Source organism: Ambystoma mexicanum, chromosome 2p, assembly GCF_040938575.1.
Source record: "Ambystoma mexicanum isolate Mex_15411 chromosome 2p, UKY_AmexF1_1, whole genome shotgun sequence".
Taxonomy (NCBI): domain Eukaryota; kingdom Metazoa; phylum Chordata; class Amphibia; order Caudata; family Ambystomatidae; genus Ambystoma; species Ambystoma mexicanum.
In genome coordinates this window covers 1211222636-1211240948 of record NC_090923.1, presented here as the reverse complement: position 1 = coordinate 1211240948, position 18313 = coordinate 1211222636, and the positions used below count along the sequence as shown (strand labels likewise).

The 18313-nt window shown below is 45.5% G+C and overlaps 1 protein-coding gene across 1 annotated transcript in view; it reads right to left on the bottom strand.

Annotated features, from left to right (window-relative positions):
* The window catches only part of GDI1 (GDP dissociation inhibitor 1), a 268309-nt gene that overhangs the window by 63758 nt on the left and 186238 nt on the right, over positions 1-18313 (bottom strand). Inside the window, exons 6-7 of the mRNA XM_069645471.1 lie at positions 15121-15252; positions 14603-14702 (exon numbers count right to left, since the gene is read on the bottom strand). Of these exons, the coding sequence (XP_069501572.1) occupies positions 14603-14702; positions 15121-15252 (232 nt within the window). The remainder of the gene's footprint in view (positions 1-14602; positions 14703-15120; positions 15253-18313) is intronic.

Sequence of the window (18313 nt, the reverse complement as noted above, 5' to 3'; positions counted from 1 at the left end):
TTTCCCTGACCGAGTTTGGCTCCTCGGAGTCCCCATTGCCTAGTGTTATGAGTCGGCGTTCATCCCCGGCTATCAGCAAAACCCGGTCACTTACGCCGCTGGCGCTTCGGGTTTCCAAATCTACTACCAGAGGCAGTAGGAAATTTATAGCGCTCCCCAAAAGGATTCGGCATCAAACCGCGTCGTTTTATGCACGATGGAAGTTGCCGTGGAAGTTAGCGGCTCGGAGACTACACCCCCCAGGAAACCTGCTTCCGTACGGTAGTTCACCGGAAGAGCCTCACATTGGCTAGCCCCGCCTTTCTCCATTATTTAGTTCCTGGAGACGGCCAAGACGCTGCTTCTGTTTACAGCTACTACCGGTAATTAGAAGTTCCTTCTTCGATTGCTATCTGCTTGTGGTTCTTACGGTTTTCGACTCGGATTGTTTACTGGACCTTCTATTTGGAATTCCCTCACCTTCTGATCTGCCTTCCCGTGTACCGAAAATCCTGCTTTCCTCCTGGACTCCTCTTCTGCACGTTCTGTTATAGTTCCTGTCAGCCAGTGTACCAGACCTTGCCTGTTTTTGACCTACCTGTCTCAAGAGTCATCATTCCGACTGGTTGCTCTGTATCCTGCCAGAATTTACCTCCTTAAAACCCATTCACCTGGAAATACCATCCCGACTGTCATCGTCCTTAATCTTTTTCCATCTATGGGAAGACTTTTGGTGTTAAACGGAACATTGGGTTTGTGCATTTTCAGGACGCTCTGCAGCAGTGCACCATCCCGAATCTAGCGCGACCCTCGTGCCGCCCGGGTAGTAGAACCCTACTAACCTTACCTTTTTCTTATTTTCTCCCTGTCGTTGTGTTCTAACATTTCAAGTACTAAGTCAATTCCCATTGGTAAGATCCTACCCACCTTTTGTTTGTGTAATTATTTAAACCAGTTAGATACTAAATCTTGTCCTGCTCTTAGGTGATTCCCGGGTTAATTCCTTCATCTATCCTACGGGGGGAGAAAAACAAGAACCCAGGTACTCCTCAGTTAGTAAGGCTTATAAGGGACAACCGTTACCTTTTGTATTACTTACTTGTTGTTCTTTTCTTTTCAGCCTGGTTCGTGGCGGTACAACTTCTCTCCGCCCTTCTGGGTGATCAGTCCCCTTGTCTGGTTAACTACAGCAAGTGGTCATATCATTTTGAAGGTCTATTTTCCCTCGCAGAGAGGAGGCTTAGGTAGAGGCCCTACTTAAGCTCCTTCAAGCAAAATTCTGGGTTTGGATGCTTCCTGGTTCCTCGCACTCATCCCACCGGTGAGTAACACCTAGTGTACCCCTACCCTACTCTACCCTAAGAGGGAGCTCGCCCTTACCTCTTTGAAAGAAAATAAGGAAAGGAAAGGAGAATAAACCAAGATGACATGAAAGAAGAAGACGGAGACCCAAGACAGTTCTACTGAAGACCCAGGTGAGGAGGAACAGAGGGAGGTTTCCCCGGTTTCTGAGAACGGGGTCTAGAGAGTCTCTTAATAAACAAAGGATAGGGGGATGGCACAGTTCTATCAGTCTTGCACACTTTAGCTTACTGGTACAGTTCAACAGTTCAATCTTAGGCTTTCAATTTCTGGTAGTTGAATCACTTCCTTAGGCTTCACGCACCTTGTCATCAATACTCAGTTCATATGCTCTCAATTACTCAAAGTTCTGCACAGGCTTCCCTCCGCCGGGCTCAGAACCCCACGCTTTATCTAAGATCTTTCACTGTCGAAGAATTTCGAAACTACAAGGCATTTACATATACCTCTGCATGACCACTATAACCTCTTTCAATATTCCTTCAATTCACAATCCATACTCATGTTCTGATACCAATACTTCGTGATACTTATAATTCTCACCCTTTTTAATCTGCCCTCTTGGCCTTTTCAAAAGATCATGGTATTTCTTTCCCCCAATGCCTTTTGGTACTTTTAGTTCTTATTCTCTTTTGTCTTTTCCAAAGTTCATAATCAACACCAATACTTCTTGGTATTTCTTTCCCACCAATGCTTCTTGGTATTTGTAGTTCTTATATTTTTACGTTTTGTCCTCTTGGCACATTTCCCAATTCACATCTTCTCTTGCAGCACCAGTGCCTCTTTGTACTTGTGGTTCTTATTCTCTTTCACTTGCCTTCTTGGCCTTGTTCTTTATATTTTACTTTTGACCTCTTGGCGTGTTTTACTTTTGCCCCCTTGGCATGTTTCACATTTCACATATTTTCCTCATATTTAACTTTATTTCCTTTGATCCCTGCTTCTAATATCTTTCAAAAGTTCATAACATTTCACAGAGACTTTCGAATGTGCGACATCCTCTCGCAGGACCACTCTCCTACTCTGTATCCTTTTATTTTAACAATTGCACTCTTCATTCGCGTTTTATCGGCACATGCGCAACCTTCAACTTCCAAATCACACTTGCTTTCCCTTTAACATCAACCAGACTTTTGTTGTGCTTGATAATTCACTGGTTGGGTTAAATTAATGTCTTTTATCTTTTCCTTGCAACTCAAGGCCATTACCAATGACTCCTCTGATCACCCCCAACTGCGGCGCTCACCCGGCAGGGTCGCAGGCCATTTCCTGGCACCTTGAAGGTTTCTTTCCTACGCTCGCTCAACTTTTTTGAACTCTCGGGGCTTCCCGAAAGCTTGAAATCTTGCCTGGCTTTCCCCTGCTCCTCTCAATTGTTGACCAGCCTGTTGGCCTTACAACTCCCACAGCCTGGTTCACATCAGCCTCGGAAGAGCTGTTTCTTCTCGTACCCAGCCTCGCTTTCCAAGGGAGACTTAATAGGTGGCAGGTGTACATTATTAGAGCTACATGCCTGACTCTGCCTGGCCTCATTACAGGGACAGGGCCAATGCAAGTCAGGGGAGGTAATCCTTCTGTCCTCATTCCTTATCTTCCTTGGTGCAGTACTTTTGTCAAGACAAGGTAGAGAGTAATTATGGGAGTTGTAGTTTCCCAAAAAATAATCATGGATAGTGGTTAAATGGGTTGTGGAAAAAGGGGGATACCATGTCTCACCATTGGGTGCTTATTCCCCACTCCCAGAGGATCTCCTACCCAGGTGATCCTCCCTCGCTTGTCCACCCCCATGGTCAGGATCCAAAAGTGATAGCCTTTCCCTGGCCACCTGAGTATGGGATTCCCAGGGACTAGGTTGTGAAACCCCCTCTGGTTTTTCACAAGAGGAAGAATGCCAAGGATTGGTCAAGCTGGATTTAAAGTGAAAGCCAGGGCGCAGTGTATGCAATGACCTAGATGACACAATATGAACAACCAAGAGTGAATGGTTTCAAAGTCCGGTTGACACCCCTGGTGGGAAAGTGACTGCCATTCTCCCCTAGTGGAGTGAATTAAGGGAACTACTTTTAACAGGACAAGACTATCAAAGCGATTTGTAGGTCATCCAGGCCATACACAATAGCAGTAAAAAAGCATTGGCAGAGAAACAGGATCTGGACATTCTCAGTAAAACTAACTAGAACAGTTCCATTGCTTCCGTTTTGTGCAGTGCCCTACAAGAAAACCTGAGCTTGGATACTGTGTTGCAGCATGGGGGGGGGGTGGGCACACTTGCTTTCAAAAGAATTAAAAGCATGCTGGAAACAATTGGGAGAGTATTGGCCAGAAAAGATCACCAGAAGACACCTTGTGAGCAAAAATGGCGGAAGTCTTATAGAGGGTGAGACTATGTTATTAAGATATTAGTTTCTGTTAGGAGGGGTTTTCAAAGCCACTACCTTGGGTAGGAATTGGAAATGCCAACCAAGGGTTAGCAAAGTTATTCACAACCATAATGGAGCAAAGTCACTCTCTTAAGTAGCACTGACCAAGCAGCAAGGCTGAACTAAGTAAGAAGGGGGGACTGTTGTGTAGTAAGAACTGATAAGGAAAATAACTGCACAGGTAAATAAGTTATACAAATAACAATTCATTTATTACAATACTACAACAAAAGGACACTTTAAATATTTCAAGTTTAAGTATAGATACTTTAGAAAATATATTGCAGTTAGGTAACCCACTATGGGTTACTCGCTGCTTTAGAATTACAAGCAGTTATCTGGACAATAAATGCATTCACCAACAGAGAGAACAGATGTTAAGCACATACTAGTACATACATAGACTTTATAAGGCACTCAGCACAATATAATCTTCACACTGAATCTGTTGGTTGTCTCCATGACCACCAGTCTGGCTTCAGAGCAGCCAGAAGCACAGAAACTTCTCTCCTTAACATCCGTGAAGACCTGCTCTCTAACCCTGATGCTAATCTCCCCTCTGTCTTACTTGATCTATCTTCGGCCTTTGACATGGTCAACCATGCAATCCTGCTCAACTGGCTGCCTGATAACCTGGGTATCAGTGATCAGGCTCTGGCCTGGCTGACTTCTTTCCTCTCTGACTGTCCCTCCCAGGTCCAAATTGGGTCCTTTCTCTCCTCTATCTCTCTCTCTCTCTCCACGTGCAGTGTTCCACAGGGGTCTAACCTTTCTCGCTGGTTGTTCAACCAATACCTGGCACCTCTCGCCCACCGCATTGCTGCTCTCTGCTCTAACTTCCAATGCTACGCTGATGACACCCAGCTCGCCTTCAGGCTCCCCCCTGCCGCCTCTTCTTCTCTCATCCCGGATTGTCAGCAATCCAGGAGTGGTGTGCCGCCAATGATCTTTGCCTGAATTCCAGCAAGACGGAGATCCTCCTCATCGGCACACCTGCAACCCTCTTTCCGGCCACTCTCTGGCTGGCCTCCCTTGGCCCTCTTCCTGCTCCCACCTGTTGAGGCTAAGAACCTCGGGGTTATCCTTCTCTCCTCATATTACCAACGTCTCTAAGAAGTCAAACTACCAATTGCACCTCCTCAAGGGTATTCTTCTTTTCCTCTCCTTCCCCCAAGAAGCTCACTGTATCTAGAGCTCTGGTTCTCTCTAGGCTTGACTACTCTAACAGCCTCTTTTTAAATTTGACTGCCTCTACTCTCCATCCCCTGCATCCAGAACTTGTCCTTGGCCTCAAGCCCAGGGATCATATCTTTCCAGCACTAAAATCTCTCCATTGGCTCACAGTGGCTGCAAGGATCAAGTTCAAGGCCCTTTGCATTGTCCACAAGACCTTCTGGAGCCTGTGACCAAAATATCTCCAGCTTTCTCTTCTGAAGTATCTTCCTACTCGAGCTCTTCGCTCCTCCATCTCCAACTCCTTGAGGGTCTGTCGCTTTTCCAAGCAACGAGTTGGGGGCAGATCTTTCTCTTCGGCTGGTGCCTCCCTCTGGAACAGCCTCCCTGCCTCTCTGAAAATTGAGTAGAACCATCTCTGGAAGCACCTCAAGACTTTCCTTTTTGCTTCTGCCTGCTCTCTTCCCCTACCTTGTTGATCTCCTGTCTGACACTACACTGGTTACCTGGCTACCTTCTGAACCATGAACCGAGGTCCCTGCTCTCCCAGTTGCACACTTGCACTGCCTCCTGACGACCCTCCACTTGAACTGTATCTGCAACCCTACAACCCCCCTGCCTGCACTTATCTAACACTTGCTTTCTGCACTTATCCCTGCACTGCCACCTGCTGGCCGCACTTCTTGTTTTCATTGTTTGATCCCATGTCTTGCACTTGCTCCTCCTCCCCTTCCCCTGGCACTTCTCCACTTCCCTCTCCCCCGCACATGCACAACCTCAATATCACTGGGCCTAGTAAGATCGTTCTTGTACCCCCTGTTCCCCTCCCCTGCCTCATCGTGCCTTGAAACACTTGTGTTTAAGCGCTATAAATAAAATATCATATCATATACTACAACTTCTGAAGTCCAGCCCTAGCCTGTGTCAAGTCTCGGGTAGTCTTTTAGGTGTCCCAGAAGGTTCCTGAGGAAAGAGGTGAGTAGTTCAGGAGGGCTCACTCAGCTAGTACAGGTAAAGTAATGAAGTTAATTAGTGCAGGGCAAATGCAACATTCGAATTAGGGACTTCAGGGTCATTAGTCGAGTTCCAGTGAAAGAAGAAACTACCACCACCTCTAGGGTTTACCACACCGGCCTTGGCCAGCCTTGGATTGCACCAAGCCAAGCAGAACTTTGCGCCCAATAGGGAGGGGTGGTTCAAGACATACAAGGGTTCTCAGGGCACTGACTCCCAGGAAAGGTAGAAACATTCCCAGGTGACAGTACATCACTGGGAAAGACAAGCCTCATCACTGTGGTTGCTGTGCAGGGTCATTTGGTCGCAGTTTCAAGGGCGTTAGCCACTGGTCATCTTTAGGTTTCTCTACAGACCCCAGACTGTAGAGAGGACACACAGATTCAAATCCACGATAAAGGAGAGACCCATAGGGAGACTTTTGTGGGTGTATGTCTTGCAATGACGCTGGACAGAGTCAGGAGGCACTACGCAACACAGCAGTAGAACTTCGGTAGGCATATCTCATGTTGGAGGGCAGCACAGTGGATTCCCATAGTCCTAACAAAGCCTCCAGGATGCCCACAAAGAGTTCCAAACCGTTTGGTCATCGAGAAGTCCTGCCAACAATGAACAGCTGGCTCCGGGGATTGTAGAGGAAATGCAAAGATGCACTCTCTTACAACTGAAAACAGGTGATGTGCCTCAAGCTGGACAGGTAACTGGTTGGTACCACCAGTCTTAGGGAGTAAAGCACCCCATAAATGTCTTCTCTGTTTTAAGGCTCATGACATAGTGGTATTGGCTGAGCCAATGCTGGTTTCTGCAGCGGTACGCCGGCGTCCCTCTGTCTTCTTCAGAGCTCTTCTGCTCCAGAGGTTGACTTGGTTACTGGGTCCAGCTCATCTCCTTATATAGAGAAAACTGGCTGCGGCAACCCCGGTCCTCCAATAAGCACACATTGTAACATTCAAACATCTGGGAGGTGTTTGAAAAGATTTCTCTTTTGGCAACTTTCCCTCCATATTCTATGGACCCCAAACTTTTTACTTTTGTTTTTGAACCTGTCCTGACCTTTTACAGAGAAGTGAAGCCTTCAGCTGCATTCACCTAGCCTTTTGCTCATTTTGTTATGGGGAAACTAATCAGTCCTTCAGACTATCTGTACTGGGTATGAGAAACCTGAGGGCATCGTCACATTTACTCCCCTTGGGTCCTCTACTCAGTTAGTCAGGGAAGGGCCATCGCTCTTGGATTCCAACCCTGGGGGTGAAGAAGTGAAGGTGGAACACCTGGGTGGAGGGACCTTGGGGATTGGAAGTGGGGTGCACTTCGGTGAGATGCGGTATTCCACATTTTTCTTTCAGGAAGGAGCCCCTCTCCCAGAGGCGGTTATGTGATATTGTTCCCCATTTCCCATTGACCCCGAGAATGACAAAATATATTGTCAACCCAGACGTACTAGAAAGAGGAGGAAAAGGATTGGGAGTAGGGTGCCTTTAGGAGAGAAATGGTATCCCCTTTTCCTAGTGACACCCTAACCCTCCCCACCCTTTATGGGTTATTGTAGGTCAGCTCCCCTTCTGTCCCCTCTTGGGACACCTGACAGTACTGAGATGAGAAAGAGACAGCTGAGAGTAATGAATACCACACACTCTCACCTGGGATGAAGAAATGCCTGCAAGGTATGAAGGTCAGGCATGTCCTCTTAATCAGAGTCAGGCAGAATTGAATAATGGAATACACCTGCAGCCTATTGAAGGACCACAGGTGTATAAAATGAGTGGCTGTGAACAGGGGTCAAGTCCTAAAAATTAAAGTGGGGGGACTCATCAACAAAAGCAATGGAATGTGACGTCACCAGAAATTAGCATATGAAGGTGAAATATGCACATTTTATTACATTGGCTTTGCAGTACCACCCACATATTGCACAGGACGAATGGTGTTTGCCTTTCATAAAATCAACACACAAAACCAAGACAATATATTTTCTTCTAATATTGTTTTGAAAAAGTTAAAAGGTGTGTATGTTTTAAAGTACAAGAACCAATACAAATGTTTTCTCTGGGACTTGCACTACCAAAATGGGACATTTTACCTTTAGTTGTTTGTTATTTTTCATCAGGTTTTTTCATAAAGTGCAGTGGTGAAGTGTTTGCCTTACAAACCTGATGACTGCGGATCAGGCTTTAATCCATAAATTCAAAGAGGACATCCAATGTTTCTCTTTTCGCTGGGCGGGGGACTGAGTCCCCCCTCTGAATAAAGTGGGTGGACTCCGTCCCCCGGCTTTTACCCTCGACTTGAGCCCTGGCTGTGAAGTAGAGAGAGGGAGCGCCCTGGAGCACTTGGGCAGATATCAGCAGGAGTCCTCAGGAGGCCGGAGGCAGCCGTGGTGGGACCCGAGGTGGAGACTGGACGCTGGCCGACATTCCCACCTCGAGGAGAGCCTCCTGTATGAAGTGGGAGCAAACGGATCTGCGGCATGGCCAGATCAAAGAGGACGCTGTATCCGGCCTCGCAGAGGTATTGAAGCTGCCTGTGTCAGCCAAGCTCCAGTCCACATGTGAGCGGGGTTCGCGGAACACAAAGCAGCAGCCAGAGCAAAGGAGGCAGCAGCAAGAGACGCCAGGGGAAGACGCCTTTGACCGGTGTGTGCTTGGGAAGTTACCCAGAGACCAGGGCACTCTGGTCTGGCTGCCAAGATAGTGAACAGTACCAAGGGAATAAATCCTTCATTTACAGATGGAGTAGTGAAGTTATATGAATGAAAGAAAGGCAGGTGGCGCGAGGCATAGCAAATCTGCTAATATTGAATAAAGACTGAAAGACAGCAGCAAACCTGCTAATGTTGAATCACGCACTGAAAGAAAATAGTAAACCAAGTCAAACCAAGACTCTGCAGAGTTGAAGTTAAGTCTGAGAAACTATTTATTTTTGAAGCTACATTTTAAAAACTACTTGTTGAATATCAAACGGACAAACCCTCAAAATCGAGCTTACAGGACAGCAACCTATATACTTGGAGGAAGCTAAGCATGAAGGGGGTGGAGGGTCAGCAGAAGTTAAGTGCGAATAAGATCCTGAAATACAACAAGACATTGAATGTGTACAAAACAAGGAAAGTGAAACACAGAGGCAAGACACTGTGGAGCCTATGTGTGAGCAGGAGAACCAGGGTTCCTGGTTGTGTGACCTCTGATGGGTGGACCGTGTGGTCTGATAACTGTGCCAAGACCAGAGAACCACTACATGCTGAAACGGAAACCTACTATGGTGTATAAAATGGAAAAATACTATTGTTGCATTTAAATCGTGGTGAAGGGAACCCTGAGCTGTGGATGATTGTTGGAACTTATCCTTAATACAGAGCCTCAAAATACTTCCTTTGTGATCATTTTTACATTGGACTTGGGAAAGGGAACCCTGAGACTTGCTGCAATGAAACTGTATAGAACTTGGGGAAGGGAATCCCAAGAAAGGTGTGGAACTGTTTGAGCTTAAATCCAACACAAGGTAACTTGAACCCTGTGGTGAACTTGTTGGTACTTGGGTGGAAGAAGCTGAAGAATAAGCCTGAGCGGAAATAGCGCCAAGCCTTATTTTTGGAACACGGTTTAGTTTATGGTTGCCATCCCTCCACATTGTTTTGTTATAGTTGTGAGGGCAAGCATAGGTTTTGGACACAGACACACTTAAGTTGAACTTACTGGTGTTAGGGAGAATTCTCATAAATGTGCTAACTCACTCTACCTTAGCGCCCTCCAGCTCAATTGCAAAAATTTGGGACTTTGAATTTTTTTCATTCTAATTGTTTTTTGTGTTTGTTTCTTTGATTATGGAGTTTTAGACATCTCCATAGGCATCATCTTTTCATTTGTGTCACACAGCACCCTCAGTGCAGTGACACAGGGAAGCCTTTTAGGCTGTCCTAAGGTTTAAATACCTTCTCTGAAATAAACTACTGTTTCCCAGAGAAAGTAAAGTGAAATTGACTTTACTAGTACTTTTCAAATTCCTAGATCCAGCACACCCCATCTTACAATAGACTGTGGAGGAGTTACTTAGTTTCCCCTGTGTCTAGAAACTCATGTAGCAGTCAAATGCTACCCTTTCCTCTCGAAATGGCCGGTGGCAGTGGTTTTACAATTAACTACCATGATTTTTCCTGACGGTAAACACCAGTAGCGTTAAATCGCGGGAGCAATGTTTTTCAAGATGCCGTCTGAGCCCCCTTTGTTTAAACAGGTCCTGGTCTTCTTTTTTCGCCATTTCTTTTTGGAAAGGTCCTTCTAAAGTTTGTCTCTGCGCGGCAAACTAGGTTTGGTCCCTTTGTTCCTACGCCTTTGGTGGGCTTCAGGACTGAAGACCGCCTCTGGCGCCCGATTGTCTGGGGTGGGCAGGAAGTGAGCGAGGTGCCCGAAACTCCCTGTGCTTAGCCACCTAGGAGACCGAAATGCACTGTGGCATGATTGGCTGGCTAACTGTCCGGCAAGGACAGCCACCCTACTGGGTGAGTGGCAGCTATGCTGGATGGGAGGAAACAGGATAAAAAGCACATCTCTTGGCTTGGAAGGCACAGTCGACCACTGGAACGAAAGAACCAAAGACGAGCTTGAAGAGGACAGCTGCTGCAACTCCTGGCCCGCTGGTTTGCCCAGTGAAGCCCTGCTGCGGGTCCGAATCGCCAAGTTCATCTCGACAGAGAAACCCTTCAAAGACGACTTCTCCCTTTGAGTTGGTGGGACCAATCAACTTGTCACTAAGCCACCTGGATACCATTCTCGGAGCTGGTTGAATTTCCCTCAGAGTGCTGCAGGAAACCGAATAACCAGGGAGAGGGACACCAGCTTTTGTGCTTGACTACAGATACCGGAATTGAAGATTTGCCAGCTTTTGGACAAGTCCCAGTGCAGGAGTCCCCCGACATCCTCCCTCTTGTCCCCACTACTGACGCTCAGGAACAGTGAGATCTGCAGGAACTGCTAGGAACAGACGTCTTCAGCTGCATCTTTTTCCTTCATTGTAAGGTACTGTGAAAACCCGACCGAGAGAATTTACCTCTCACTGCGAAAGTGCTTGAAAAACCTTGGCAACTTGCAGGCCTAGTCAGCTTGTGACCAAACATATGAATCTTTCTTTTACAAACTACTTCTGAGAACTTTGGCAAAGACTTTTCGGTTTAACTACCAGAACTGCCTTATCCTATACAAGACCTTACCCCATAGACTTTGGCCTAACCTATTGCATTGAATTGACTCCTCTGGTGAACTCAAACTATTTGCACTGTTTAAGAGCAACTGTAATCTTCTTTTTATTAATTTATGCCTTTTTGCTCCTACTTCAAATATTCCGAATGCCATTTTGCTCCTCTGTCAAAGTATTTTAAATGCCTAAGAAACTGATAGTGTGAAGTATTAAAGTATATTTTTGTGTGATATAGATTGCCTCCTTCTAGTGAATGTTATATAACTGACCTTGAAATAAATGAATAAGTGTTTTACCAAGAAACCTTGAGTGTAAGAGTTTGTTTGAATACTTGTAATTATAGACCATTGTGTAACATCATTCCAGCTCACATTCCCCTCTTGTGATAAGCCTGGCTGCTCAGCAACGCTACCAAAACTTTGTAGTACAGACTTATACCAAAGGTTGGTTTGCTTACACCTGTAGTCCTAGTTGTGTGTAGCGGTCCCAAAGGGTACTGCATACAAACTTTGCCTAACAACTGGCACAGACTATCCTTAGTTTCTTTAGTTAGGGAAATACCACCCTAGCATAGGGCAAGTTAGGCCTTACAACATCCTGACATTTAAGTTAATAAAAGTATTTCTGTTGCATTGAATCTGTTGTCTGTGTCTCCTTCCATGATGCCAGCCTCACATGAGAAACTATGTTTCCCTTTTGTCTTTTTGGTAACTTTCAAACAGTGCACAAAGCATCTTACAATGTAGAGCAGTGGGGATACTTTTGTATCACCCTAGTCTTTTACACATGGGATTTTTCGTTACTTTCGTATGTGCCTGAAGAAAGGCTTGTGGCAGCAATTACTTTTTTACTATTTTGTGTTATTTCTAGTGTGCACATTCGCGTCTACCGCATATGGCTACTAAATGTGGGTAGTGCCCTAAAATGGGCGTGTCACGAGATTTGTTGTTGGTTCTTTAGTCATAGTGTTGTTTGGCCTTCTTAGGTCAGGAAATCCCATAGAACGTCATGCGCTTGCCTGGGAAAGCTGCTGCTTTCACATGATAGTGATGCCTTTGTGTATGCTTGGCCCAGGAAGACAAGATGTTTTGTATGAGTGAAAACCACAGTGGTCCCTGATTGGACCACTGCTGGCTGCTTGAATGGTGAAGGTCCTTATCATTGGTGAGCTTGGACTTGCTTCCCCCACGATTTAGGATAAAAAGAGGACTCCTGCAGCTATTTCTTCAGATCAGTGTTGGAGCCAAGTCTCCAGTGTAGACAAGCAGCCCACTGAAGACGCCTGAAGAGGCCCAGCAACCCTTGCTGTGTTTGGCCCAGCGAAGCCCTGCTGGAGTATCTAATCTGCAAAGGTCTTCAGTGGTAGTTTAATGCTTTAACCGTTGGATTTGTGGGACCAAAAGTCCAACCAGTCTCGAGGCATTCTTGAGGATGCAGCTGTCCTGAGCCTTCAGAAGTGTCCCTGGACCTCCTGGTGGACTGACCAGCTCTCCAGGGGTTGAATCGTCGCCATTTCGCATTCGTGGACTTAACTTCTGTGGTTGCCAGTTTGTGGTATAAGTCACCTTCCTGCCGAATTTCAGCCACCCAGCCTCTCTGGAAGGTGTTCAACTGCAACTGGAAGGATGCTGGTGAAGTGTCCTGAAGAGTCTGCATCAGTGCCTTCTGCATTTCTTTTTCGCAAAGAGTTACACTCTGTCCCAGGAGCCGACCGGGAGAATCCTTGAACCCGCAGCTCCTCAGAACCAACGGTGGGAAAACCTACCTCCAGTGACCCCCAATTGACCCACCTAGTCATCTTGGAAAATCGGTATTCAACAGGGTAAGTAATTGCAACACATTCACCTCCTCCTGCGCTCCTTAGGATATACTTTGGTTATTCCATTCCATCGAATTTTGATCGTCAGATCTAAACGACTATCTTAAAGATAGGAATATCATTTTACCTAAGTATAACTTTGTTGAATATCTTCTGGAACATTTCACCACCACAAGAATTCTTCCTACATCAGACCCTTTGTGACTTTTGGGCACAAAGCCCCATACATCATAGGGATTGGACTTATAAAGGTAAGGTATAATTCTTGTGACTTGGTTTCATTCTACTGCGTCGCTACTTACCTTCTTTTTGTTGTCCAAGTTATTGAATGCATTTCTAAGAACCTAAAGGTGACTGTATATATAGGTTTTAAAATTGAGCATTGTGTGTTATTATCATCTGCTTGTTTCATTGCCTAGTGTGGGTTTTGGGCCTAGAATAAATATAGTATTTTTGTACTTACCTGTCTAAATTGAATTAGTGTGTGCTTCACTGAGTGGACTCATTGTGGACCCCTGACTCTGCTAACACTCTCTGGAGAATAGCCTTGACTGCTCTCCACTTTTACCTTGATTGGATTTTGGCTAACCTCGCAGAGTTACCCTGTTCACTATACCTACGGTGGCCTCCTCAAATCTGTCCACCAGGCCAGATTCCCGAAATCCATCTTAACAGGGGGCTGCCGAATAGTGGACAGCCAGCCAGCCAGCCACAAAGAAACTGGCTAGCAACATCCAAGCTCTGTGAGGAATGTGGATTTGGGGCAGACAGCCACCTCTCCACTTCCTGCAAGCACACACAAAGGGGAGCCTTCACAGGCTTCTTCCAAAAAGCCCCTCCACCTTCAAGGTGCATAAAGTAAGGGGGCACGCTTGCACCTGGCAAGGTAGGACAGAGCAGGAGGAGAGGCCATTTTGAGAATATGGTCCCCTGAAGTGCATTATCATGACTAAAATGGCAACCATGGGATAATGCATCCAGAAAGAAGGTAAAAAAGTAACAACTGCCACCAGCTGTTCAGAGGATGCCTGGAAAGTAGCAAAAAGGCTCATTAAAACAGCACTCCATATAAGGTGGCTTGTGCTCCAAACGGTAAAACACCCACGTGATAAAAGGGAGAGGACCTCCCTTGCACTGGTATGTTTAAGGTCTACCAAGTGAATCCAAAATGAAATTGCATAAGGGACCCGAGACTGGAAGCACACCACATAAAGTGTGGGGTGCTACCATTGGAAAACATGGAAGCAAAACAAAGGGGAGAGGTCTCCTTGGACTGGAACCTTAAAAGAAGGGTTCACTGTCCCTAGAACAAAAGTAAATGCAGGAGGTGTGAGGTAAAAAATATTTCTCCCCTTTAAAGTCAATGACAGAATCGCAGTCCACCAGCAGTGATGGGAGGCAAAGGACAGAATCTCCTTAACAGCTTGTGTACCAATTATTCTGACTTTTGACTTTCCTGCATTAGTGATAGATGGTACGCTAGGAGTGACAATTACTTCTAGCACAAACATTGCATTTTTTTTCTTGCCCTCAATGTAATACTAACCTTCAATAACAAGGCCCAACCTAATGGAGCCAGTCACTGAGTGCCCTCACAGAGAATATGTGCCAAGCTGCATATGTACAAGCTAAATGTGTTCCTTACCTCTCCCTCAGACTTGACGCCCACCACTTTGCCATTCTCCAGGACTATCTCATCTACTGGTTTGTTGAGCATGTAGGTTCCTCCATAGATCGCACTCAGCCTGCAAAGGAGAGAGTGACGAAACAGCAAGTCTTGGTGAGTAGTGTATTCAAGATTACCAATGATCGATGCTTCAATGTGGTATGCCAACTGTACAAAGGAAGGCCTGGACAAACCTCCCCCATGCCATGGAAAAACAAATGATCTAGAAATAGGAAAACTAAAATAGAAGTCTCTTACATCTAGTCCAACAATGAAGAATTTAGCAGCAGATAGAATTGATAGTATATTAATGGGCGTGGGACAAATCTCAAATTCAATTAATGTATACATCACAACAGTCTTCTGGACGAGTTTTTTATGGACACTTATGATGAGTGCATGCATCAATACCTCCTACAATAGTCACAAATTAAAGCATTCTGGATAGGGTGGGAAACATGCGCGCAATGCATTTGGCTTCTGCTATAGCAACTTACCTGGCAAAACCCTGGGGAAGTTCTCCGAGCCCGTACAGTGGGTAGAGGTAGGGGCTCTTTCCATACCGTGCCAGTGACTCACTGTACAGCTTGATGCGGTTGATTGTCTCCAGACAGGGCTCGTCCAGGTAACTACAGGCACAAAATGGGAGACATATCCAGGGTTTAGCTCCAAATTAAGAGACTCTGTAAGAATGAAAGTAGTTGGCCTGGGTGCATGCAGACACGCTCCAGGAGAAAGCAAACAATGTAGTGAAAATGTGGCAACATGGGTCCTCCTGAGAGAGCCAACATCAGTTTTACCAAAGAGAAGGGCCCAGCAGCCATATCCCATTCTGTTATGATGGTTCAATTAAAACACCCCAGAGAAAACCTGGAGACATATTTCTCCATCTCTGGGGATACACGAAACATTCTAGGCAGGCACAGTGTGCACCTACAGAGGCAAACTGCACTGAAGACAAAAACAAGTTACCTACTTGTAACAAAGATTCTCAATAGTTACTAACCTCTAGAGTCACACGTTTTATAGAATATCCACCAGCTTCCCTGGAGAGGATACAATCAACAACATTGTGGCCAAAAGGAAAAACGGTCAGTCAGGCCCTTGCCATGCACTTTATTGAATAGCAGTTTGTGGTTGCATTTTAAAACGGCCTCCGTGTACTGCCAAAGGCTACTGAGGTCCACACACCATCAATGTCTGCAAAACAATATGCCTTGCAGGCTGAAGACGAAGTGGCAAAAGACTGATGCATGCTATGGCAAGGTTCTGTGATGAATCAATCCTGCAGAGTCATCATTTTAATTAAATAACTCATTGAAATGAATTTTATTTTTTGGGGGGCTTCCCACTCCAAGACCCCATCCCCTATTGTTTTTTTTTTTTGGTAACTATTTCCAACCTCTCACCCATTATATACACTTTGCCAACCCCCCCATATATTTCAATGAGATTTTTCATTAAAACATTTTTGTTAAAAACATCGAAATAACGTCTGTTGATGAAACGACATTGTACCGGTAGTCGCTACCTGATCCTGAAAGAATACCACCAATATTGGGTTTGAAACCCAGAAAGAAAGATTTATAGAAGCAGCATTAGACAAGCTTAGGCTGAAGGAGCGCCACTTCTGGAGTCTGTTAAAAGCAGTTAAGATGCACGATGGAGACCACTTCTGCAATTAAGGCCGTAAATCTACAGATCAACAAAAAAATATAAACTCTCTCCCTTTGGACCAGCCATGATCCCGGTACAATTGTAAATGGACACACCGCTTATTAAAATGGCTAGAAATGCAGCGGGAGGCCTAGTATTGCATCTGCTGTCCCAACACCTAGAGTGAGAGAATACACATAATTGTATGCAAAATGGTCACTACTGCGGCTTACAGTGTGCGTATTACCAATGCAACTCCTTAGTGGCGAGATGTTCATGCCCAATGGGGCAAGGCGCAAACTCAGGCAAACATTAAGAAGAACCAGTTATCAGCAAACACTCAAATAAAAGGAAGCCTGGATGCGGCTGAAAATGCATGCCACTAAATGGCAATTGTGCCAGTACTTCAGAGGTATTTGTGGTTAAGAGTAGCAGGTTTCAGACCAGAAACTCTGGCCACCTCCCAAAAAGGGATGGTCTTTTTGTCAAGGCAGTAGACAAAGCCTTAGAAAAGGCTTAAAAAATTAAAAAAATGTTTTTTTTTAAAAAAGAGCATGAGACTCAAGTTACTTGGACCTCTCATATGGATGTACCTTCTCAAGGAGCGATTCTTCTAGACACCAGAAGAGAATATAGTCCACAACACACTCCATCATTCCAGCATCTTACCAGGGGGTTCAAACCACCTAAGGCACCTGACCAAAAGGTTATCTCCAAGACTATTACAACACAGCCAATACTGCCCCAGATAAGTGCCTGCATCAAAGCCCAATCAGCACTCTAGCAAAGATTGCAACCATTTGGTGCCCTTACATGTTACTGCCGGAAAAATTCAGGACTCCACTCATTGGAGGCGAACTTCAAAGAATACCATACGTCTTGTGCAAAGGTGGATTTTCAGAACCAGCCCTGTGGGAAGGTTCTGAGAGGCCACCCTAGTCAATTAACAGAATTCTTGACATTTAGATTGAGCCCAACTCTGTCAAGGTGACAGACTGAGCAGTAAGACCGACATTCAGGAGGTATGAAGGTAGTGTAATCGTACAGTCAACCACACACAGAGCACTCAAATAAAACGGCAACAGTGGAGTACAAAAATATGCCAATTCATTAGGCCTTTTCCTTCGAGAATCAAGCAGTGATCATTAAAACCTTCTCATAACAGCATATATGTTTACTCTTGGTGATCTCAAAGTGAGACCACCTACACCTTCACTATAGTAAGTAAAAGCAATTCAAATAACTGCGCAGTGTTTCAGGTTTCATTAAAATTAAGAAACAGTGCATTAAAACCCTAAGCCTATATACCCTGTGGTACAATTAAAGACCCCTCTAGCTTCAACAGTTCTCCACTACTAGCTAAGCATAGTGCCTCAGAGTCAAGGTTCCAGGTATGTACCCGAGTAGGGCACAGTACGCCTTTACAGTCACCCCCAAAACAAACTTTGGCAAAGACCACAGGTTGGATACAATTGTAGACTAAAACACCTTTTGGGGTTTACAAGCCAAGTAAAGGTTTCTCTCAATCCGACCACACTAGAGTTTACCCTGCGAGTATGGCATATACTTGGCCAGAACTACATCACGACCAGGCAAGGGATAGTTAGGGGGTGGATTTTGCACCCGTAAAATCCCCATGGCCGAGGGTAGGGGCATAAAAACAGGTATGCAGGCTTGCACCCTTTACTCAGACTTACTGGGTCCATTTACTTGCGCTGTTAGTCCTGCCATTGAAGCTCCAGGACGTTGCAGGTGCCATGGCGGAAGTCTGTGTGAGGTTTGGGTCTGGCTAGATAGCAGTTATGCGCTCTGGTAGGATGGTTCTGAAAATCTTGTAGCAGGACTGCCGAGGCATTTGTGAACAGCAGCCACTGCAAAGCCAAGGTCAAGAGGAGTACCTAGGATAGGGCAGAGAAGAGCAGCAGCAAAGGTCACCCCAATCAGGAGGCGGCAGGCGAGATTAGTGTTGGTGAGGAAGACTCTGTTCCAGGAAGGCCTCTCTTTATTCTTGGGTGCAGCCGCAGAAGAAATTAT